At 41.7% G+C, this 23,118-nt stretch overlaps 7 protein-coding genes across 7 annotated transcripts; 2 read left to right on the forward strand and 5 right to left on the reverse strand.

The window, feature by feature from the left end:
* Positions 1-107: 107 nt before the first annotated feature.
* Positions 108-2,454, forward strand: SKS1_3 (Serine/threonine protein kinase; the record flags this gene model as incomplete). Its single annotated transcript, XM_064823343.1, has 9 exons — positions 108-188; positions 253-419; positions 478-665; positions 719-849; positions 916-1,204; positions 1,272-1,323; positions 1,392-1,472; positions 1,534-1,848; positions 1,908-2,454. 9 exons carry the CDS (start codon positions 108-110, stop codon positions 2,452-2,454), a joined length of 1,851 nt encoding a protein of 616 aa, XP_064678655.1.
* Positions 2,455-3,009: 555 nt separating this feature from the next.
* ATC70_003989 (uncharacterized protein) lies at positions 3,010-6,971 on the reverse strand (the record flags this gene model as incomplete). The annotated part of the gene is made up of 8 exons (XM_064823344.1): positions 3,010-3,393; positions 3,474-4,513; positions 4,567-5,237; positions 5,294-5,388; positions 5,439-6,280; positions 6,337-6,503; positions 6,562-6,706; positions 6,758-6,971. 8 exons carry the CDS (start codon positions 6,969-6,971, stop codon positions 3,010-3,012), a joined length of 3,558 nt encoding a protein of 1,185 aa, XP_064678656.1.
* Positions 6,972-8,152: 1,181 nt separating this feature from the next.
* On the reverse strand, positions 8,153-8,525 carry ATC70_003990 (uncharacterized protein; the record flags this gene model as incomplete). Its single annotated transcript, XM_064823345.1, has 2 exons — positions 8,153-8,217; positions 8,339-8,525. 2 exons carry the CDS (start codon positions 8,523-8,525, stop codon positions 8,153-8,155), a joined length of 252 nt encoding a protein of 83 aa, XP_064678657.1.
* A 620-nt stretch (positions 8,526-9,145) lies between these two features.
* On the reverse strand, positions 9,146-9,858 carry ATC70_003991 (uncharacterized protein; the record flags this gene model as incomplete). The annotated part of the gene is made up of 4 exons (XM_064823346.1): positions 9,146-9,296; positions 9,384-9,532; positions 9,609-9,721; positions 9,774-9,858. The coding sequence occupies 4 exons, from the start codon at positions 9,856-9,858 to the stop codon at positions 9,146-9,148; spliced, it is 498 nt and encodes a 165-aa protein (XP_064678658.1).
* A 676-nt stretch (positions 9,859-10,534) lies between these two features.
* Positions 10,535-11,466, reverse strand: ATC70_003992 (uncharacterized protein; the record flags this gene model as incomplete). Its single annotated transcript, XM_064823347.1, has 2 exons — positions 10,535-11,169; positions 11,262-11,466. 2 exons carry the CDS (start codon positions 11,464-11,466, stop codon positions 10,535-10,537), a joined length of 840 nt encoding a protein of 279 aa, XP_064678659.1.
* A 3,596-nt stretch (positions 11,467-15,062) lies between these two features.
* Positions 15,063-17,623, forward strand: ATC70_003993 (TYR_PHOSPHATASE_2 domain-containing protein; the record flags this gene model as incomplete). The annotated part of the gene is made up of 3 exons (XM_064823348.1): positions 15,063-15,099; positions 15,155-15,203; positions 15,253-17,623. 3 exons carry the CDS (start codon positions 15,063-15,065, stop codon positions 17,621-17,623), a joined length of 2,457 nt encoding a protein of 818 aa, XP_064678660.1.
* Positions 17,624-17,717: 94 nt separating this feature from the next.
* Positions 17,718-19,301, reverse strand: ATC70_003994 (uncharacterized protein; the record flags this gene model as incomplete). The annotated part of the gene is made up of 1 exon (XM_064823349.1): positions 17,718-19,301. The coding sequence occupies one exon, from the start codon at positions 19,299-19,301 to the stop codon at positions 17,718-17,720; it is 1,584 nt and encodes a 527-aa protein (XP_064678661.1).
* Between the last annotated feature and the right edge of the window lie 3,817 nt (positions 19,302-23,118).

Consider the following 23,118-nt stretch of genomic DNA (forward strand, 5'->3'; position numbering starts at 1 on the left):
TTTTAAAATGAAACCTCCAGTGATGTTCTCCCTTTTTCTTTTTCTTTTTTTTTTTTTCCCATTCTGATATCTTTTTCCTTTTTTTTTTTTCCTCTTTATTCACTTCAATGCCTCCATCGACTTTGATTCCTCCATTCTATTTTCCCAAAGCAAACAAGCGCACAAATGACAAGCAGCATGCCCTCATGGTAAGCATTGAGCAGCTGTGTTTGGTGTGTATCTGTGCCGAGCTGACATGTATTGGCTATATAGAACACGATCAAAGAAGCCTTCCATCAAAAGGAGCACCTGACAGAACTCGAGTTTCTTCCGGTAACCACAGCATGCGCACTGCCTCAGTACATGAATCTAGCTCTGTTTCGTGCAATTGACATGCTGAATGACAAGAATGACCAGGTTACGTTTGCACAATTCCAAAGGTAGACGTACAGAATTCATCTTGACAATATACAATGCATATTAAAAATTGATTTTCAGGAGTTGGCCTCTATTAACGCAGGACGCATCAATGGATGATATTCATTCTTTAATGTTCACTATCCTTAAAAAGTCTGAATTGGATTACTTGACTCCTGATGACTTTTTGCCTGTATTGGAAGACATTGTATTAAACCACCCTGCATTGCAGTTCCTTGAGAACAACATTACATTTCAAGAAAGATACAGTAAGTCATTTCTCACTCTACTTCTCTCCCTGTATTGATGTGCTGTGTGCTAGTTGAAACTGTGATCTGCAGAATCTATTACGATGCGCATTGTCCAAATGGCAGGCTGACATTCCACAGCTTTAAAAAGAGCGGCATAGCTTCCCTTATCCAAAGAATAACGCCTTCCATTGATCTGTACACGGTAAGTGGTGGAGTATCATGGCATGCGCACGCACGCACACACGCACACACTCATTCGCCTCTATAGACACACAACCCCTTTTCGTACAAGCAATTCTATGTCTTGTACTGCAAATTGTGGTCCCTAGATAGAGACCACGACTTGGCCATCACCGAGACGGATCTCTGCAACTACAATATGGGTGCTTTGACACGATTGGCCGTGGAGAGAATCATGGAAGTGGGCCATATTGCTGCATTTACAGACACCATAGTGATGGCGGATGACGATACAGCAGCGGCAGTGGCAACAGTAGACTCGATTGATATTCCCGTGGCAGACACTCAATCTACCCTGACCTACTTTGACTTTATTTGTACGTTGTTGTTATTATGGCTGCATCCCAAACTAGCGTGTTGTTGCTTACATTTGTGTCAAATTAGGGTTTCTGTTGTCAGAGGTAGACAAAAGCACACCAATGGCTATTCGTTACTGGTATGAGGCAAATGCACAATGAAACAAGCTTGAATCACACTCATGCGTGTCTTGATATATCATTGTAGGTTTCGTTGTCTGGACATGGACGATGACGGCATCTTGTCTTCTTATGAGTTGAGTCAGTTTTGGCAAGACCAAAACATAAAGTAAGTGGCATTTTGGCCATTTTCCACAGCAGTTGCCTTACTTTTTTTTTTTTTCAATTAGGCAGCAGGTGTACGGTAGCATACAGCCCGAGGATAGAATTCAATTTACTGATGTGATGCGCCAAATGAACGATTTAATCCGCCCAAAAGTGCCAGGCCAATTCACGATGCAAGACCTCAAGAAGAATGTCTTTTTAGCAGAACGGTTCTTTGATACATTTGTCAACTTTGATCGATTCCAAGCCCATGAATCGCGTCAAGAAGGATCCATCCGGGAACAACAGACCTATCAGAATAGGCTGCTTGAGGATGCCGGCGTGTATGGTGCTCAGGAGCCCGTCCTCATGACAGATGATTTTGGTTTCCCCATATTAAGGTCTGTAGGGTGTACATTCAACTAGTATGTCTGAGTCTAACTAGTTTTTATGGTTGCAGTAATTGGAATGATTACGCAGATGTAGAGTACCACCGCATCATTGTGGATGAAAGCTATGCCAACTCGTATGAAGCAGAGGATGTTGACAAGGATAACGATGTTTTAGCAGCAGATGAAGGGCTCATCATGTGCAAGCACACGTCTATCAGTACCAATGCATCCACTACACAACAGAATGCCGCCCAAGCCCACCAACATACCCTGTACAAGCAAGATCAAGATCAAGACGACATCTCATCGCTCACATCTGCATCCTCATCCGATGCTGAAGAAGACTCATCACCCTCTGAAAAGACCACATCAAATCGATTCGCTGATGCAGAGGCCGATAGCAATGACGATGATGACTTTAAGGATACTTGTACACTTCATTCCCTGTGTATATTCACACCAAATGCGCCGGCAGGAAGCGAGATTGAAAGCAAGTCATCGACTCCCATCTCGGATGCTCTGACAAATACCACTACTACTACATCCTACTTCAATTTCAAGACAGAGACTCATTGCCACCACCATCAAAAACACACTGTCTCTTTTGCCCTTTGAAGTCTAATTCCACTATTATGTATTCCATGGCCTTGTAATACTGCGCTTCTATATTAAATAAACAATTGCTTGCATCATAGATGGTTATATCTCTTGTAGAAGAATAACGGCATGAGAGCGTACCAATGCTAATTTGTACTGTCCTCTCCAGTATGTAATTAGATAGGATGCTATGAACGATGTGTAAACTGTCTGCTGTTCGCAAGGCCATTGCTGGTGCAAGGACCTTGATGGAAGATGTTTCTTCGCGCTGGGCTACCCGTTACCACTACAGTTACCATTTTTTTTTTCCAACTGTTAGTAGTAGCAAAAAGCGGCAACACTCAAAAGGAATTTGCATCGAGTTGCTTACTTTTGTATCCAACTACAAGCTGCATGACATCTCTCCAACAACGAAAAAGATCAGCCAAAAACTATCGTGGTGGTTTAAACAATAGAAAGCAATGACCATTAATACCATTCCATGTGAAATGCACTACTTGATTATTATTTTATTTTTTCGTGGATGCAACGTCGTGGCAAAGGAGCTGCTAGAATGGGTGTGATGCTTTTTTGTTAACCTCTAATGAAGATACCCTTTTCAAACACGCTACTAAATCTGCTCTTTGAAGACTTGTCAATGTGATCCAAACCAAGAGCATCTTCTTCTTGAAGGCGGGCTTTACGTAGCTCAAATTCAGCAGGATTGTCAATGACTGTAACCAAAGGTTCTGGTGCCTGAAGGTTTCTGAGAATGGTAAATTTCACCTTTTTCCAATCCATGTCGCCCAAGCCAGTTCTCTTCTGTAATCTCTTTTTGGTGTCTTCAAACAGCTCACCCTTGATGGCAACAAATCTGAATGGAATGCTGTGGAACTCTGAAGGGTGGTTGTGGTAGTGGACAACTTGAATCAAGCGATCCTCGTCTTGGTTCATCTCCAACTCGTCTTTGGGAATAGGCTATTACCATCATGACGTGAGTTGCTTGGCTAATCATTCACATGTATATATATATATAAAAAAAAACCCCCCCCCCTTACCTCAGCATAGACAATGGCCCTCTTGTCCATAGCAACGTTATCCACTGTCTGATCAGGCGAGAATTCTTGGGTCACTTTGCCATCCACAGCTTCGTACAGTCGAATTTTATCAGCATCTTTGACATTCATTTTACCCTTAATGAGCACTTGATCCAGCAATTGGCGTACAGAGCCAGTGCGCGACAACAAAGCAGTGACCTTGGTTTCTTTGCGCAATGTGGGGCCAATGATATTGACAACGATGGATCGCTTGGATTCTAAATCTGCTACATCCACATCCATCACTTCGTAAAACATGACAGGTATGTTGATGTTGTCGAAACTGACAATCTGGCCATAATCCTGGGGCTTGGGTAAGCCAATCATCATCTCTTCCAATCGAGTGCCAGGCTTGTAGTGGATGATTTCTCGTGGTTGGTGGGTAATGCTGTTGGATGCTGTGAATCTGATTTTGCTGGCTTCGACATTCAGTTTACCAGCTAATGCTTTTGCAACAGTGACATAGTTGGCGGTTCTGTCCAAGGTGAGCTGCACTTCTTCCGAGTTGCTGGAGGCAGTGTTGGGCTTGGGCTTGAACAAGATGCAGGCTCTGTTGTATAAAGAGGTATAGTAATCAGGCACAGTCGCAATAAGGCCATTCTTTGTGATTTCGTCGGCTTCTTTTTGCGACAAGGTCTGTTGGAAGCACACAATGTCACCGTGTTGGATCTCTGCTTTGCGGAAGGTAATGTCGCTCTTGAGAGGATCGATTGCTGTAGGCTTGACCTCTTCAAACAGCTGAATTGATGTGCTCTTGGGTAAGCCAGCTCGCTCGACTAGTGTGGGTAGAATGGAGCCAATCTTGTCGTTGGAAGAGACAAAGATATGACCCAATCCTCTGAACTTTTGCGTCTTGACATCAAAGTATTTGATAAACACGATTTGCTGGTCATTTCTCAAGACTGTGAGCGGTTGATTTTTCTCTGCAATCTCTAGGTACAACTTGGTAAATCCATTGATCTGAGTGCTGACACAGGTCGACTCTCTCATCTTCTCCACCGCTAATGCAAGCAGGTCAGTACAACATCACCGGGCGTCCATCTTGAGCACTTACTTTGTCTTTCATCTGCCGGTGACAGAGCCTGATCCACACGCACAGTTTTGTTTTGACGGTATAAAATAGACCATAATCTGAATCTGTCGGGCTCAAGTTTGTAGTGGTCCACCAGCTGCTGTTTGAAAGCACTGATCTTTTCAGTCTTGGGCGCCTTGAACACTTGCACATGGGGCGACACTTCCAGGTAGCGATCATCAAATACAGCCAGGTTGAAGCCTTGGTAGTCTTGGAAGGACTCATCTGTAACAATAGCCACCTTGACGTTCAAATGCATGTCTTGTCGATCTTGTTTGCGCTTTTCAATAGAAGCCTTTTCATCATCCAAGCGACGCTTCAAATGCACAGGAATATCGCTCTCGCTCACAGGGCCCAGAATCTCATCCAATTTGCTCTTTCGAATATACACCAACATGTAGGCATTTGTAAACTTCTTCATCATGCGAACACTGTTGATTCGAGCCGTGCCATTCAAGAAGGGCGGCGAAGAGAGTCCATGAAGGTCTTTGCTATCGCGAAGAGGTTCATCGCCATAGTTCTCCTCAAACACTTCCTTCTTTGATACTGGTGTCACTCTATCATCGTCGAAACGGAACCACTTGTCGCTGCTTTCAGGTCTGATCAAGGCAAAGTAATGGCCCCCAGAAATATCACCACTATGCACTAGGACACTGCATACCAGTCTATTAGCCTGCGGTACAGTTGTTTACAGAGCTCAAACACTTACCCGTGAAGCTCATAGTCATAGGGCCCATCGGCATCTGCCTTGGAGCAGTATTTGTCTAGGTTGATCTCTGCGGGGAACTCATGACGGTCGTTGATCTGTGTGCTGGAATAAGTAACCATGGCTGCCTGGTAGTTGTTTGACTTACTTTGACCATGGTATCTCTCATGAAATCATACTCAAAACGCTTCAGTTGTAGATGCAATACAGGAGGGAAGCTTTCAAATATGACACCCTTGTTAGCATCTTGCAGCCCATGGCCCTCCGCTTGATACTTGTTGTCACCTTCCAGCGTCTCGACGGTAATGTAATCGTCAAACGAGTCGACTAGGTTCTTGCAGCCCTTGACATTCAACTGGATATCGTAGTAGTCTTCCACTCGAGAGGATTCATAATCCACATTGATACACTTGATGAAGCTCTTCATCTTGCCTTCAAACAGCTTGGAGATTGCGCCGTCAGCAGGTGTGCCCTTCATCTTCTCTTCCAAATTGTCTTGCAATACACGGTTGAATTCCTGCACATCATGCTGCATAAATGCATCCAGAGAATCCCAGCCAAAAGACTTGGTCAGCTCCAGTGTGCCGACAGGCTCTGAAGAATACTGCAGATTGTAAAAGCAGCGCTGCAAAGCCAAAGCGACGCTCTTTGTGGGTTCGTCCTTCTCGGTTGGGATCTCATACACTGCTTTTCTGAATTTGTTGGTGCAATACAGCGACTGCAATAACGAGTTCATGTAACATGTGGCTCCTTGGTTTTTGATGCCGACATAGCCAGTTGCCTTGCGGGAGTCGTAATTGACGAAATTATGCCACAATACACCAGTTTCATCTTTGACAACACGGATAAAGACAGAAATCACTGTTTCATTGCTGTTGTTGATCAAAAAAGGCCCCTTGCCTGTGGCTGATTGCTGGCTGAGGTCTTCAATGTCATAAAAACGCGTGAATCCCCAATCAATCTCCTCGGAAGAGAAGCGATGATTGGCAGCTACAAGGAAATGTGTGGGTCTACTCGAGTCCATTGTGTTGGCATGCTGTACTTACTGTTGGAGTAATAGCTGCTAGGATCCTCGGGATTGGAGATGGCTAATGCAAACTGAGCACATGTATGCCAATCATCAGCAATGCCACGCTGTTTGGGATTAGCAACTTCGAGATAGGCAGAGACTGATTTTTTCTGGTTATTTCCTTTAGGAAACAAAAGGATGCGCCTGATTGACGCTATGTCATTAGCTGCTAGTACATGTATATGCAAACGAAGGCTCATACCAGGAAAATCCATTGACCTCAAATGCTGGACTATGCGTTTTGGTCTCTAGCGCCTTCCAGTCCTTGATGTGCCAGTGGTAGAAACCAAGCTTCTCAGTCTCCAACTCACTGTTTTCGGGCAAGATTGTTCTGAACATGGCTTCCTCTACATTGGCAGTGTTAGCTCATATCAAGGCTACGGTACGCAAGCAATTACCATCCGTGATCAGTGGTTTACTAGCACCGGATGCAGGGCTCGCTTCTGTCAATGGTGGAGAGGTGGTTGCTGTTGTTGTAGCGGGTGTGGCAGCTACTGCTACGGTGGCTGCTGGTGATACTGCCGCTGCTGTTGGTGATGATGGTGTTTTGGCAGTGGGTTTCTCAGGCACCGTGTCAGTACTCTTCAAGTCTTTTAGTGTTTTATCGACCATATATCCACTTGATGTTATTTTATTATAAATAAGAAGAAGGAAAAAGAATCTTTCGTTCTTCTCAATTTGGGTTCAATTCCTGGCGCCGGAATTGCAAGAGCGAAGGGAAACAATCAATAGAGATTGCATTACGAATGTGAACAGCCTTTGCCTCCTCATCACGTGTATAGCATTGATTTTTATAGGTAAATGTGCCATCCATTCTATAGGAACCAAGAAAGTTCGATTAGGCTCCCGTTGAAAGATGTTGCGGCTGGCAGCTTGGCAATTAGGCATCGTTATCAGGTCACTGTATGGCACTGCCATCAAGCTTGTAAACTACTGTATACCTCAAGCAATCCTCTTTCGCATCCGCACGTGAAGCTTATGACAGTGAATGACAATAAGATCCACTAGATCTAGGCATTGATATGGCAGCTATGCGTGTTTTGCTTTAAAAGACGTACTTTTCAGGAGAAATGCAAAAAAAAAAAAAAAAAAAAAAAAAAAAAAAAAGACATTTTGACAGAACACTTATATCCATGTAGCAAACTGATATCAAGGCATTCGCTCATGCTGAGATCAGCCCACTCTTAGATGTTACGATTGCATGAAGCAATGATGCAAGCTGGCTATGAGCTTCCGCAATCTGGAGTTTTCAGAACAGCAATAGATCAGTCAATGCTATGTGAATAGGGCCACAGATTCAAAGAGGTGTTGAGATGGTGAATCTCCCATGTGCATAGAGTAAGATCATCCATGTTGGACATGAAAAAGAATGGCCAAGTTGGTTAGGCTCGAGCACAATGGCAATTGTATGCTCAATATTCAGCAGGACCAGTCTGGAACAGTCAACCCATTCAGCAACACAGTGCATTTTATGAAACTGTTGATACAGGTGCAGACGCAATGCAATGAACAAGCGACATTGAAAAAAAAGGAGGATCTGGCCAACAGTGTAGCCGCCACGTAATAGACACAATGTGAATACAAAGTATGTTGTCGTTTCTGATGATACGCTTGTTTCAAATTAAATGAATGCACCCTTGAATAACAGATGAATTGTAAACAAACCCTCCGTGATGCTCATAGACAGCGAAACACTGAAATCAATGTGCATTGCTAAAAACTTTTCCGCATTTACAGCATGATGGCAAAAAGTAAATTATTTATTATTGAATTATGACTGTATGATAACTGATTTAAACGACCAAACCACCCTTATATTTAGCATAGCCCAAGACGATAAAGACGCCAACGACAAGACCTACATGACACATATTCATTAGGACACGTTGCTCAGAAAAAAAAAACTACCCCACCCCCCAGCCTCCACCATGCCAGATGGCATGAAAAAAAAAAAAAAAAAAAAAAAAAAAAAAACATACCTTGGTAGAAACCGATAGCAGTAGGAGAAGTCAAAAAGGTTTCAGCTTCTTGGACCTTGGGCTTGGCAGTTCTCTTGAGTTCTTCGTATTCAGCTCTTAACTTTGACAACTCTTGCTTGGTTTGTTCAGCGGCCTTGTCAACGTTCTCGTTGATCTTCTTTTCGTTTTGTTGAGCTTGAGTAGACATGTTTTAGAATTTGTATGTAAATGATGAAGGGAAAAAAAAAGAAAAAGCAAAGAGACAAACACAAGACGCGATATTTATAGTTGTTTTTTTTTCTTGGATCGTGAGAGAGGCATGTACAATGAGGCAAGCAGCAGCAGGGAGGGGATCATCTCGCTCAAACTGATAACACCAAATGCATAATAATGATGTCAATTCTTTTTGCAAATGTAAAACTCCTCCTATTTATAGAGCTCAGACACACATACACACATACATAACGAGAGTGATATCATTTCTCAGGAAAACTAAACCCAATTGTGTTACTCTATTGATCTGGAATGCCATATGGTATTACGACCTCTTTCTCCAAGGAGCAGCCTAATGAGCTGTTCAGTATGCAGTTCACTTTTTTCGTAAGAATATAGCTTTAATCAATCAATTGTATATGTATAGAAAAAAAGAGACGGTTTTCTTTCTTTTTGTGGGGGGAGGGTGTATATGTGGGTTTGCGAGTGTGGTGCTTTGTTTGTGTGCGTGTGTCTGTGTGTGCGGTCGAGGGTGGTCCTTTTGTGTTTTGATAGTGTAATGTTGCATAATGTTCATTTGAATTGTACCAAGCTATATCTCACCCACACTTTGACTCAATCCATCTCATAATCCAGCTTATTGATGCCAAAGATTCGAACTCGATGCATGACAGGTAACTTTGCAACCAATACCACCATGAGTGCCGTGAAATTAATACCGAATAAAAACACATCGTAGTGTGTATAATGCGTGCTTAATAGAAATCTATGGCAAAGCATCAGTATACACTTTACTATGCAACGGCTCTTTTCGCACTCTCGCTTTCCCATCTCCTGCTGTTTGGATACTTACAATACAATTGGCACAGCAGTTAAAAATTTACGAGTTGCTGTAAATTGCACGCCACCGTCGATTTGTTCCCATAATGTCAATCCATCGTAAGCTCCTTGATTGTTCTCGAATGGTATACCTTGAACCCAATGAAACATGATATAGTGGCCCTAGTAACAAAGCATCTCTTTTAATGGCTGTTGTTTGTGTATACGGTGCGTGTGTGTGCACACATGATTTGCTTACAAAGTTAAAGGACAAGTTTGTTAAAGTCCAACTCGCTTCCGGTGTGATGAATGGTATAACTGTGAATAATGCTTTCAATGCAACGGCGACAAAGATTGTTGTTATCCACGCGCCTGAATGGGGTTTAGTTGCAGGCACTAGACTGGCCTTTGTGTGGATGCTTACCTTTGTAGTTTACCCAGGAAGAGTTGAAATTGGGCATGGAGCTTTGATCAAGTGCTGTGTATGCTTTATTCTCTTTTGTCGACATGATAAATGTGTAGATATTTGCGCAGAGTAGGTTCTTGTTAAAGCGGTATTATTTTATTTTCAATTTCGTCTATCACAGTAAATGTAGAGTTAAAAAAAAAAGGGAGAGAGAGAGAGAGAGAGAAAGATTCAAAAAGAATTAAAAATAGCAGTGGGTGGTTGATTAGGCAGCTTTGGGCAAATTTTTATTGCCTTTTCATGACTCCAAGCTCCGATATATAAAGAGGATCTGGCCACGGATGTCGATGGAGAACATGATACAGATACTTTTTAGTTGTTCAAATATAAATTCAATGATTCATTCAAGCTAAAATTAACATGTTGTCCATGCCATACAGCGCAAGATTGAGAAGAACAGCAAGATCAGCCCTTTTTTCTTTATTACAGATCAATTGCTGTGGAACCCTATTCATCCCACGTTTTTTGATTCATGTTTAAAACGTGATTCGAATATTATTGAAATCCATCAAGTCTTGGCCGCAGTTTGTTGGCTAGTGTACGCAGCAATTTACGATGAGCAGCAAAACAAGGTGTAAGTTATTAACAGGCATTTATTTAGTATTAAAAAAAAAAGTATAATATGAGAAATGTATATTACATTGAGTCAAGAAAATGTACAAACAGTAGTAAGAAAGGGGTGAGAAAAGAGAGATGGGTATTTAAGTGGATAGAATAGATTAATAAAAATCAACTTTATCGTCTTCAGGCGTAGGGATACCATGGATGATACAGTGTTGTTGTGTCTTTTGCTTTTTGACGATTGAAATGTTGGATGCTGGTGATGTGAAAGTGGATGCATGAGATCGCTTTCTATTCAAATTTACATTGGTGGTGGTATTAGGGATGCTGTCAGGAGTCATGCTGGTGTGGATGCTGGTGTGGTTGTTGGGCATTGCTTCTCTCAATTGAGACTCAAACTTTTGGTAGAGCTCAGTTGATACGAACAAGCGATAATCCAGCATCTCCAACAAGGAGCGTTCAGCACTGTTGATTTCTTTTACGGGTAATTTGCTAATTTTAGCCCAACTAGCATTAGTGAATGTGTTGTCGTACAAGTACTTGTGAGCACAGATCAGAGCAGCCAAGAACATACGGCGGCCGCATTTAACGATAGGATCAAATTGGCTGCGCTTAGCAATGTGAGGTCTGATGCGAAACAAGTAGAAAATGGCGAGTTGGAGGGTAGATCGAGTGGCTCTTGAGCGCTTCAAGAGGTGGCGAACAAATGCTTGAGTATTTACAACGGGTTGACCTTCTTTTGTGGTTGACATTTCATTGGGCCAAGATGTTCTGATGGTTAATGTGGTGATGTCTGCAAACACGATATATATATATATATATATATTTATTTATTTATAATTAGACATCACATGAGGCATGGCATACATGGCAATGGCTATTTACCAACGAGGGTATCGACGTAGACTTTTTGATACTGATTGATATCATTTTGGTTCAAGATTGCATTGACAATGTTGGAAGACGTGTGTTGATTCATCGACATGCCTACTATATAGCGATAATATTGCTCCAAACAATTCACATCCACCTTTTGCTGTTGTTGATGTTGAGGCTGTTGAGTGGGCATAAAGCTATTATAGTTGGACATGACGAGTAATTAAAAAATTAGAAAAAAAAAAGGGAAAAAGATAAGAAATCGGGAAGGGGGGGCACAGTATTTATAGGATCAAGATTAGGTCTCTCGCACAAAAAGGAAAGAATAGGAAAACGGGTAGGAGCTTCAACCACCGAGAAGGGTTTACTCGCTATAGGGCTTCGGTTTTTGGATCTTCCAAGCAGGAAACACAGCCCATGACTCACGCTCGATGATTTTATTTGGTGACCCAATTGCAACACCCTGACACTGTTTGTGCCTTCCTGAGTCATGATCCTTCAAAAAAAAAAAAAAAAAAAAAAAAGAATTGCTTGTCTTGACTCAAGATGATCCAAACTCCCCCCCCCTTATTTTCCTTGATGAGTATATCATCCGTTTCATATAAATATAACCAATACGTGTATGTCAACGACATGCTTCTTTGGCATTTTCATTATTTATTAAATTAAAAAAAAATTCAGATGTTGGGAAATGAGTAATAAAATCCTGCCATCTGGCAATTTTACCCTTAAAAAATAGTGATTTAGATGAGATGGATGAATGAGAATTTTTTTTCTCATTTAGTCTGGTCGTTCGTCTACCTGTGAATGCCACAACGTTGAGAAAGTATTGGGGTCGTGTGAATGTTAAACAGGATGTGATTGGGTCAAAGTATGATTAAACATAGGCAAGAGTAATGTTTTCATTGTCGCCCTAGAACCAATGAGAATTTTTAAATGCTACATTACACCAATTAAATCACACGTATATTGGCAAATGAGGACGTGGTCTGTGATAGTGAATCACATAGACAAAAAAAAAAAAAAAAGGAGGGCATGCTCTCTACATTGTACACAGTCGAATTGCTCAGTTTTATTTGATGGCACATCACTGATGAGTTTTCAAGCCAAGCATTGGGTTGGAAACAAAGTGCGCTCATCTCATTTTTGACTTCATGCTCCCTGAGCATCTTGGGGCCAAGCTGCTTGTTGACTCCACAAGAAAATGTAGATGGATAATGATTCATGCTTTGGATAAACTAGGCAGATAACGCAATTTAACAAGCATCCTAATAATTTAAAATGTAGATTAAAAAAGTGAATTTTCAAGTGGTTGATATAGGGGAGGGATACGGATATCACCGAATTCGAATCTATTCCGTAGCCTATGCTTAATCCTTCCTACACGCCGAAAGATTACCAAGCCGTGTTTGAACGGCAGATAGCACACAGATATAGATGGATGGTTTCGATCAGATAATCGTTTCGGAGCCAAAACGAGATACCAAACAAACACATCTTCAAGCCAGCTAATTTAAGCTTTTTTTCTATCTACAGCATTCCACCGCAAATCTCGTCATCAAAATTTGAACTCGTAGCTCATAGAAAGGCGTAATAATGTCTTTTACTTGATAAATGCTCTAATTTCTCCGTCTAATTTCATCATGATTCATTAAATGTTGCGAATTCATCTGGATGCCCCTAATTTCATTAAAAGGAGTGGCAAATGCTAAAGAATATTTAATGAGTGTTGTCTCATTTCATGCATATATGAATCAAGCTGTGGTGATTTGTCACCTTCCATGTCGATGATTGCGCAATGCAATTCATAATAAATGTCCTGATTGGGAGAGAATGATGTGTCGCACGTCTAGCTTGTCTTGATGTCATCGATCTATGGCAGCATCAGATACTTGCAAACCAAAGCATTCATGTTGGCATCGAGAGATTTCGTGCTTTCCATGCTGTCACGGCAAATGAGATTATTTCATCATTGGGCTTGGCATTCAGGCTGCTGGTGCTGCTCCATGCACTACAAATCTGCTTAGCAATCCATCCAAACTACAAGACGTAAATAGTTATATACTAGCCGATCTATCTCGCTACGCTCGATGCCGGCGTCGCCCTGCGGGCTCTCACCAAAGGCATTTTAAATCAGATATTACAACATTTTGGTATATTAAGCAGATTTGCGCAACCAACTATCAGTTGGTAAAAGACAGATTACATTAGAGCCTGGAGGAGGAGAGGAGGTATCTCCCTCAGCATCATAATCATTATTGTCATCAACAGAAAGGCATTTAGGTCAGCCAGCAGCAATGCCGCCGCCGCCAAAATTATTTAAAATTCAGCTTATTTTTTTCTGCCCAAGATTGGACAGATTTTGTCCTTTTTCGACTTCTAAAATCTATTTTGCGATGTTTGACTATATAAACTGTGATGATCACCCTACGCTTCCTAATACATCCTTGAAGTGCTTTTCAGGGTGTTTTTAATGATGCTGATTGTAACAGGTGTTCTGAATGAACTTATTGAGCAATTTGGTGAAATTTGAAATGAGGCTTTCAGCGAAAATAACCATATTTTGCATATGAAAGCCTCATAAAAAGTGGTTTCAGAGGTTGCTTTGGATCGAGAGAAACATTTTGATACAGTATATGCCATAGTAAAAGTCTTCATTTTCAAGGTAAAAAATGCGATCGTTTGATTTTCGATGAAAACCATGAGGGATACCTCACGGTTTTTGGTCGATTTCTGACCATGTTTTTTTTTTGGCCCAAAAAGTTGAGCAAAGGTGTCAGGATGTTACTACTACTCAAGTACAATTGTTTGGCGTTATTCCGGTGGCTCAGAAAGGCCTATATTTCAAGATATAAAGACTTGGAAACTATCCAATTTGGTTATGTTTTGCTTTATAGAGCTTATTTACACGGCATAAATCACATCTTTGGTAGCTGAAGTCTTTTGGAAGGGCAGTTCTGCAGTCTGTGCAACTTCTAATTCGAACAGGAGTCATATTGATTTTTGGTAAGGCTAATTCATGCAAATTTTGATGCGCTATGTTGCCGGTAAGCTTATCAATAATGGAAATAAAAAACCAAACTTGCTGCTTGAACACTATGGTTTTGCGCCTTCGCTTCGCTGCGGTAAACCCCTCATTAAGATGAATACTGCCAAAGGGCGAGTTAGAGGCTTAGTCGCCATGGCTTTTCACCTTCACTTCGCTACAGTAAAACTGCCTCATAGGCCAATGCTACCAAATGTTGAATTAGATGCGTTATGTTTTTGGTAGATGGGCTTAGCACCTCCTCCAGACCCTCTTCCCAATGCCGGCTTCATTCACCTTGTACGGCACACAATTCTTTAGAATTTTGAATGCTTTACAGTATATAGTGAAGATGCGTTCACTCGTGAAACACTACTTTCTCTTAGTGGCCAATAGACTATTAGAAGCAGCCTGCAATACAGTGCTATTTATAAAATTGGGTATCTCGAAATGCCTATTAAATGGTGTCGCACTCAACTTTCTCAAAGCACGAGTAAAACGAGTGGTATAGAATGCATAATATCGCTATTACTATACAGATAGCAATACGAAAGCTAAAAATAAAGTGTGATATATGTTGTGTATCATGGTGTTGGATCAGCTCTGGATTTCAATCATCAGCCCGAAATGTCTAAGCAAACTACATTTGCTGCGACACTCTTTTTTTTTCCATCCTTCTTCTTGGCTCTATCTCCTGTTTAGGTATCAAATTCCCTTTATCAGGTCTTTTTTTGTTCTATACTACACTAGGAGAAAACTCAACTTGATTTGCATTGATATCAGCGATGGCTACCGGCGTACCCAAAAAGACACCTTGCAATGGTAAGCAGTAACCTACATGTTGTTTGATATGATACTCACCACAATTTTATTCTAGGTTGCCGAGAAAGAAAACGCAAATGCACTTACGAACAACCATGCGAAAGGTATGTAGATAGAGAACATGCTAATGCAGCCGTACTCACTCGCTATCAGATGTGTCAAAAATGGCACCGAATGCATATACACAGTGATGCCTTCACCCAAAGATATGGAATATATGCAAGAACTCGAATACATGAATCAGATAGATGCGATCCAGCATCAGATAGCATGCATGGAAAACGAAATTGGCATTCTGAAGCTAGCGAAAGAGAATGAAGCCAGGCAGGCTGATAGGCAGCCGAAACCCGAATCACCACCATCATCCAACTTGCACGATTATCCTTCGCCTGTGTCGTTAGGTAAACCAGCACCTGCCTTCTTTGACGATCATGCCTATCGCCACAGACACAAGGACAAAAGCAGCCCTCTGTTCTTTCAGGATCCTTTTATCGATTATCAGGGGGTCCCTCCTCCTTCATCGTCATCATCAACAATGCTTCACTACCCATCATCGCCTTCAAAAGAAAGCGAGAACCCTTACGTGGAAAGATTCTACAAACAAAAAAGAGGCAGAAAGAAGCATCATTACCATCTCATCAAGAGCAACAATATCCAAGCTGAACTCACTTCACAGGAAAAGAGCGAATCAAAGCCGTGGACATTGACAGTGACGAATGGCAACATGTGCATCGAGACCTTCATCACATCGCATGCACAGCTCATGTCTTGCCTTGGTGGTATGGTGTCCACAGCCATCTATCAGGAAAAGACAGCACAGCTCCCGTTTCCTTTCAATATGGAGCCAACAACACAGACAACCGCCATGAACAAGGTGCTGGGCATTTTGATCTGGAGGAAATACGGCAAATCCAGGTTCAAGAGCATGACCAAACACACGCCTGTTTTAATGCACTCTGTTGCACCACAACAAATATCTCGAGTGATCCCTGTTGAAGGCCTCACTACCATCACCATGCGACTCTTATTCACCTACTTTCAATGCCAACACCTACAGCACTTTTCACTGTACGTGCCCGAGTTTGTAAGGCTCTTCATGAACGACGACCTGCTGAAATCGCCTGCTGTCATGGCCCTCTGTAGCAATCTTTCTCAGCAGTGCTGTCGGCACATTGTGAACATTTTACCCTTGGAGGCAACACGAGACTATGGACTCTACTACTTTGAGCAAGCTAGGCAACTGATTGAGGACAAATTTGATGAGGCCAGTCTGGAAACACTGGTGACATATGCCTTCATGTCCCTGTACAAGCTGAAAACAAAAGACGACATTGAGGCAGATCGCTATTTATCCATGGCAGAACGCATCTATACCTTGCTGTTACCATTGCACGAGTACAAGCCCTCGAGCAACCAAGAGCCCTCTGGCGAATCGATGCTGTTCAGTAGACTATTCCGTTGTATGCACCACTGTCGATCCGTGCTGGAACTCCATGCGGCCATGAGCAGCATGTTCAAGATACGTGGAATGGGCCCTCACAGACTGTTCAAGCTGCTGGATAGCCAAGACCAAATCAAGGTACACATGTTTCCTGGCGATTCTCCCCGAGAAATGCAGTTTATCAAGATGGGGCACTACTTGTGTACGCTGAGGCAGGCAATCAAAGACGGTGCTCGCTGTGCTGCAGCTTCAGATCTCCCTTCTTACATTGGCGTGTTTGGACATCATATTGAGATGGGGATGAGAAACTGGTATAGGAACACACTGCCAGACGACTATCAACTATCGCTGCCACTGTTTGATGATCGTATCAGCGATTTGGACTTTTTCACAACATTGGAAATCGAGTGTCGAGCAACGCCTATTCCCCTGTTAACAACGTTAGCACTGTACAACGAGTATCTCATCATGGCCAAATCCTATGTGCCCAAGACACCTGCAGAGGCACAACTGGATACAGAGGAACTGATCAAGAAGTTCAAGGAAATGCAATACAACACAAAGCACGATATCAAGGGGCGACAAGACCCTTCTTCAACAGCCAGCGACAAGCACCACGACCGCACCCACTTTTGGCTCAAGGTGGTGGAAAAGGTCAAGTACTTTAAACAGTTCCACCAACAGCAGTTTGCAGACCAAGAGCTGGAGCTCTCGGATGAGGAGTATCTCACCGATTTCATAAAGACGTTGAATCTGTCCAAAGTCAATTTTGACATGCCTCTAATCCATACATCAGTCAAATCAGCTTTGAACACGGTGCGCATTGTACAATTTCTAGTGTCGCACGATTGTGCATGCTTTTTGGATCTGAGATGGATCATGAATGCTTGGGAAATCCTGCTGAGGGCTGCTCGATTCAGATACCAACAACCAGACGACGATGCAGTTACTCTGGACCGTATCCGTGCCAATTTGTTGTTGTGTTTGTCGATTGTCAAGGACCAGCTCGACTTTAACGCCCGTGATCCAGAAGGCGAGTTTATGGATGAGATGAACAAGCAATTTGAGGAGCTGTTTGCTTAGTTTCTTTCGTGTGTGTGTGTGTATATATATATAGTATAATTTTATTCTTGTAAATAAATAGCGTATTAAGTAATAGTATTATAATAAAGGGTATTTATCGCTTGATGAACTCAATGGTGGATCCTTTTGTTTCCGTTCTGCCAATCCAGGACCAGATGCTGGTGGTAGACTCCACCTTGTCAGCCACATCGCCACCCACTAGCTTGTATTGCTTGACAAGTTGAATCAGTGTCGCAACCAAAAAGTCTTGGCTTGTCTTGGATCCAATACAGGCACGACGACCAGCACCAAATGCCAAATGGTCGCTTGCAGGCTTCTTGTCATTCTCCAAAAGAGGGCTCATCATCTTGGGTGGCAGCATGAAGCGGTCAGGGTTAAAGTTGTGAGGCTTGGAGTAGTATCTAGTATCGTTATGGATAGCATGTACGTTCACCACCAACTCGGTATCTGCGTCGATGCGATAAAGAGAGCCATTCACATCCAAATCATAATCTGTGCGAGGACCGTAGCTGAGAATGTGGTTTGGTGTATCGTAGCGCAAACTCTCATTGACAAAGGCATAAGCCAAGGTCTTGTCCTCATTGGTGGTTTCTTGCTTGATTCTCTCTTGAAGCTCTGGTTCTGTTGCCAATCGTTGGATCAGCGTAAAGAGTGTTGATGCCAGATAAGTATAAGCGTGCAAGGTCATGTGCACAGAGTTGACCAATATCTCGTCTTTGGTCAGTTGCACAGGCTCAGGGTCATTCTTGGATGGTTCAATGTTCAGCAAGCTCTTGGTGATAGAGTCCAGTTGTCCATTGCTTGACCACTGCTTCATTTGCTCCTGACTCAAAGGCACATCCCCTTTCAATTTGTACACCTGCTCGAACCAAGGAAGCACCACCGCCAATATCTCGTTGCGCAAATCTAAATTTCTGGAATCCAAGGTGAATAGGCTCTTGACATCCAACCAGCTATTCATGGCAGGGAAGAACTGGCCCATGCGGTTGTATTTACGTGTTTGTCTCTCCTCCAGAGCGTGGCATTTCTGGATCAAGGTCATCATGGCCACCGGGTCTCTCTCGTCGTCCTTGCTCGATGCCATCACCATGGTCAGAGCGGAATCCATAGCTACCATGTCCACCAACTGACGCAGCTGCTTTGCAGTCAACTTGCCATTCCCTTCCTCGAGCCCAATGCCATAAGTTAATTTCTTTGCTTGCTCCTTGAACAGTTTTGAGAATTGAGGTGCGTACAATCTACCCACCACGATGTATGTTGCTCTTCTGATTCTGGACCAGTACTTATCAAAGGGAGCCGTGAACACGGTCTTGCATTGATCTGTCTGCAACTTCTCGAACGTATCAGAGGGTATACGGGAAGAATTCAACTGTTCCTTTTCAATCAACGCTGTGTGCACCAATTCAGCACTGTTCAAGACCACAATTCTCTTGAATCCCAATCTCACCGAGAACAAGTCGCCTAATTGCTTGGACCAGCGTGTCAATGCATGGTACGTATCTCGTTCAAACTCTGCATAGCCGCCAGTGAACCACGACAGACCTTTGGGGCTTGGTGCCCATGGCGCTTTCAGTGTGCCATCTTCCTTTTTGTTGTGCCATACCAGCTTTTGACCAAACTTGGAGACGATAAATGTGATTGCAATAGAGACGATATACGAGAGAATAGTTCCTATCATGAGTGTTTGAGTAATCAAAGGTGAAGGAAGAAGAAGAAAAAAGCTATCAAGAATTTTTTTTTTTTAAGGTTTTATAAATCTGTCTTGAAATGGAGTGAATGTATATATTTGGAAGTTTGATCCAAAAAGTGGTTTGTGATACACCTTTTTTCAGTTGGTTGGTCCTACGCACCATTAAATTACGCTAATCACTCGCGATATCGCATGATACAGAGAGTTGCTTGATTAGATATGGATGCTTCCTCTTTCTGTCAGTGAAATTTATAATTGCTGCAGGCATCATCAGAAGCTTAAATTGGCATATCTCAACATGAGTACACTGTATCATACAGTGTGTGAAAATTGCTTGCTTTTAGGAATAATACAAGCATTGTCTCTCATTGGGATTAGTTGAACCATGCAGTGCACTTGATCAGGAAATAAGGCCCAGAAGGCTAACACTATAGACCTTTTCTTGTATGAATGTTCAAAGAGAAATATGTTGTATCCATTGCTTCGGTGACGAGCTGTACATAATACTTCTGACATTTGTTGCATATATCCCATATGGAACAACCAAATAACTCATTCTCAAAATTAATCTCTAAGCTCTTTTATAATTAGAAATCATAGTATTCTTGTCAAAACCTCGATTACCTTCATGAGAAAGATGCTGCCATCATCTTTATCTGCCACCATTACCAAAAACTGCTTTAACTCCGCTCTGTTTCTGCTTTAGATTGGACAAATTGGATCAATTTGCGACTCGATTAATCTACTTTGTGAGATTCGACTATATAGTCTGTGGTGATCGCTCCATACTATCTAATGCATTCTTGGAGTACTTTTCGAGGCGCATCCAATGGTGATAAACACAAGAGACATTTTGATTGAACTTTTTGAGCAATTCCAAGAAATATGAAATGGGGTTTCTGGCGAAAATGTCAAGATTTTACATATCAGGATCACACAAACGTCTTTTCAAGGGTTGCTTTGGATCGATAGCAACACTTTGATGTAATACATACCATAGTAAAAGTCTTTGCTTTTGAGGTGAAAAATGCGATCGTTTGATTTTCGATGAAAATCATGAGGTACCCCTCATGCTTTTTGGTCGATTTTTAGCCATGTTTTTTTGGGCCCTAAAAAGTCGAGCAAAGGTGTCAGACGGTTACTGCAGGATGAAAGGGATTGTTTGGAGCTATTTTGGCGGTCTAAAATGGGGTTTAACGCGAGAAACCGCGGCTCGCAGGTTTCCAAATTATGCTGCGATTTGCATCATTTTGAGCAGTAAGAGGCAATACAAGTATACTGTTTGCTTGTATATAAAGCTTTCCCATAAAAAGAGACGCAGAATATCGTAAAAGTGTCTGATCTATAGTTACAGGATGCTATTGAGGGCTTTTGTGTGATAATAGAGAGCTGAAAAATAAAATTTGAAGGGAATTATTGAATTTTATCTCTGACCACGCAATAGTAGTGAAACACTGGGACATTGAAACGGATAGTGCGAAGGCATGAATCAATTCTGAGGAGGATAGTATGAGGCATATGAGCTGATGCAAACTTTTCTTATTGACTCACTGATTGTTTAGATTTATCATATGATACAATGATTTAAAAAATAGCCCTTGATTCTCTGAAGCTTCTCGCCGCTCTTGTTCTAGAATCTTATAGCTGTATTTGCTGTGGCTGCAGTCTTTCTAAGACGACCTTCTCTCTCTTTGCTATCAAGGCTATCTCAAGGCGAGTCTGTGTCAGTCTGTTCTGAAAGTATGTACTGAAAATCTTGTTTTTTTTTCCTTTAAATGGCTTCAATCATGTCGCTGATGAAGTCGGCCAAGGCTTGTCACTTTGCTTTAATACAAGAAAGACTGATATATACGGAAAAGGTTCTCTTAACCTGCACATCTTCAGGTTGGAAACAATATATATATATCACTTAGCTCAGCATCAACGCCCATTAATAGCAAACACAATCAAGTCTTTAATAAGCATTTGGATTTAAATAGACAATCATCATGTTTTGTCAATATCAATGTTTTTATTATCAGTCTAATTATTTCTTCTCATCGTTAATCTTGCAGATCTTCTCAACTGCTTGGGCAACACCTTCTTCTTCTTCCTGCTGCTGTTGTTGTGGCTACTCTAGTTGCTGCTCCAATAGTTGAATGAACTTCAATAAGCCCTTCTTATGCTTGGCTTCCATTACAATGGAGACAAGTTATCGTGATTCGCATTTTCTACTGATGATTTCGAAGCTGCTTTGCTATATTGCATTTCCGTAAGACGATATAATAACATTGATAGTATGACAACTATTCCAACTCTGGCTGCCACTGCCATTTTTGTCGATTTGTTGGAAAAACAGCATCAGGATAATATGAAAAGGAGAACACCAGGCCTAAAGGCCTTTTCTGAATTCATTACCTTCATGCGAACGTAAATAGCTACTGATCCTAGAGGTTTGTTTTGTTGTAAAAAGCTATAGCTGTCTTGCGTTATGATGAAAATCAGAAAATCAATAGCATCGACATGTTTGTATCAGCCTACTCCAGTAAAAGTGATGCTCCAGTCATTGGTAAAGGTCCCCATAGCACAAAGGAATATTGTGGCACTCTTCTGAGCAGTATAAGAACCAAGGAATTTATCTCAAGGGCATGTTTTCACTGAAAACCTTTAGACCCTGCAATAAAGCAGGGTACTTTGTATAAGCATGTTCTCATTGGCGATTTTGAGATGGATCAAATCAACGATCAGTCCAGGTTGTGTACTTACTATACTATACTGACTGCTTCTGGTTTTCTGAAGAGCACGCTCTATACGTTCAATGGTTCACTGTCATTGAGGGCGCTTCTCATTCTTTACAAGACAATCACCCACAAACGGTAATTCAAGGAGCAAATAGATTTTATTGAGAACAATTCATATACGAGTATACAGCACACTTTCACTGCCTCTTATTGCTCAAAATGATGCAAATCGCAGCATAATTTGGAAACCTGCGAGCCGCGGTTTCTCGCGATAAACCCCATTTTAGACCGCCAAAATAGCTCCAAACAATCCCTTTCATCCTGCAGTAACCGTCTGACACCTTTGCTCGACTTTTTAGGGCCCAAAAAAACATGGCTAAAAATCGACCAAAAAGCATGAGGGGTACCTCATGATTTTCATCGAAAATCAAACGATCGCGTTTTTCACCTCAAAAACAAAGACTTTTACTATGGTATGTATTACATCAAAGTGTTGCTATCGATCCAAAGCAACCCTTGAAAAGACGTTTGTGTGATCCTGATATGTAAAATCTTGACATTTTCGCCAGAAACCTCATTTCATATTTCTTGGAATTGCTCGAAAAGTTCAATCAAAATGTCTCTTGTGTTTAGCACCATTGGATGCGCCTCGAAAAGTACTCCAAGAATGCATTAGATAGTATGGAGCGATCACCACAGACTATATAGTCGAATCTCACAAAGTAGATTAATCGAGTCGCAAATTGATCCAATCTGACCGATTCTAAACGAAAATTCACGCCTGAGTTTTAATTAATTTTGCTGACAAAATCAATGATAATAATGTCAATGCCCAGTCTTATCCTGAAGGCAAGTAATGTCTTTGAGAGCCCTTATAAAGCACATTGTGCATTAAAATGCAATTTTGTATCTGTTATCGCCAGTCAGCTTGGTTTGCCTCCATAAAATATGTGTAGGGTAAACTTCCATATTAGGCAAAAGCTTATTTCACCCGAGATTGTGGGGTAGATAAAAAGCTTATTTGATTGACGATGATGGGCAATAATGCTTCCGAAAAGGCAGAAATAAAAGGGCTGTCAAATCAA

Source organism: Mucor velutinosus, assembly GCF_035048745.1.
Source record: "Mucor velutinosus strain NIH1002 chromosome Unknown tig00000268, whole genome shotgun sequence".
NCBI classification, from domain to species: domain Eukaryota; kingdom Fungi; phylum Mucoromycota; class Mucoromycetes; order Mucorales; family Mucoraceae; genus Mucor; species Mucor velutinosus.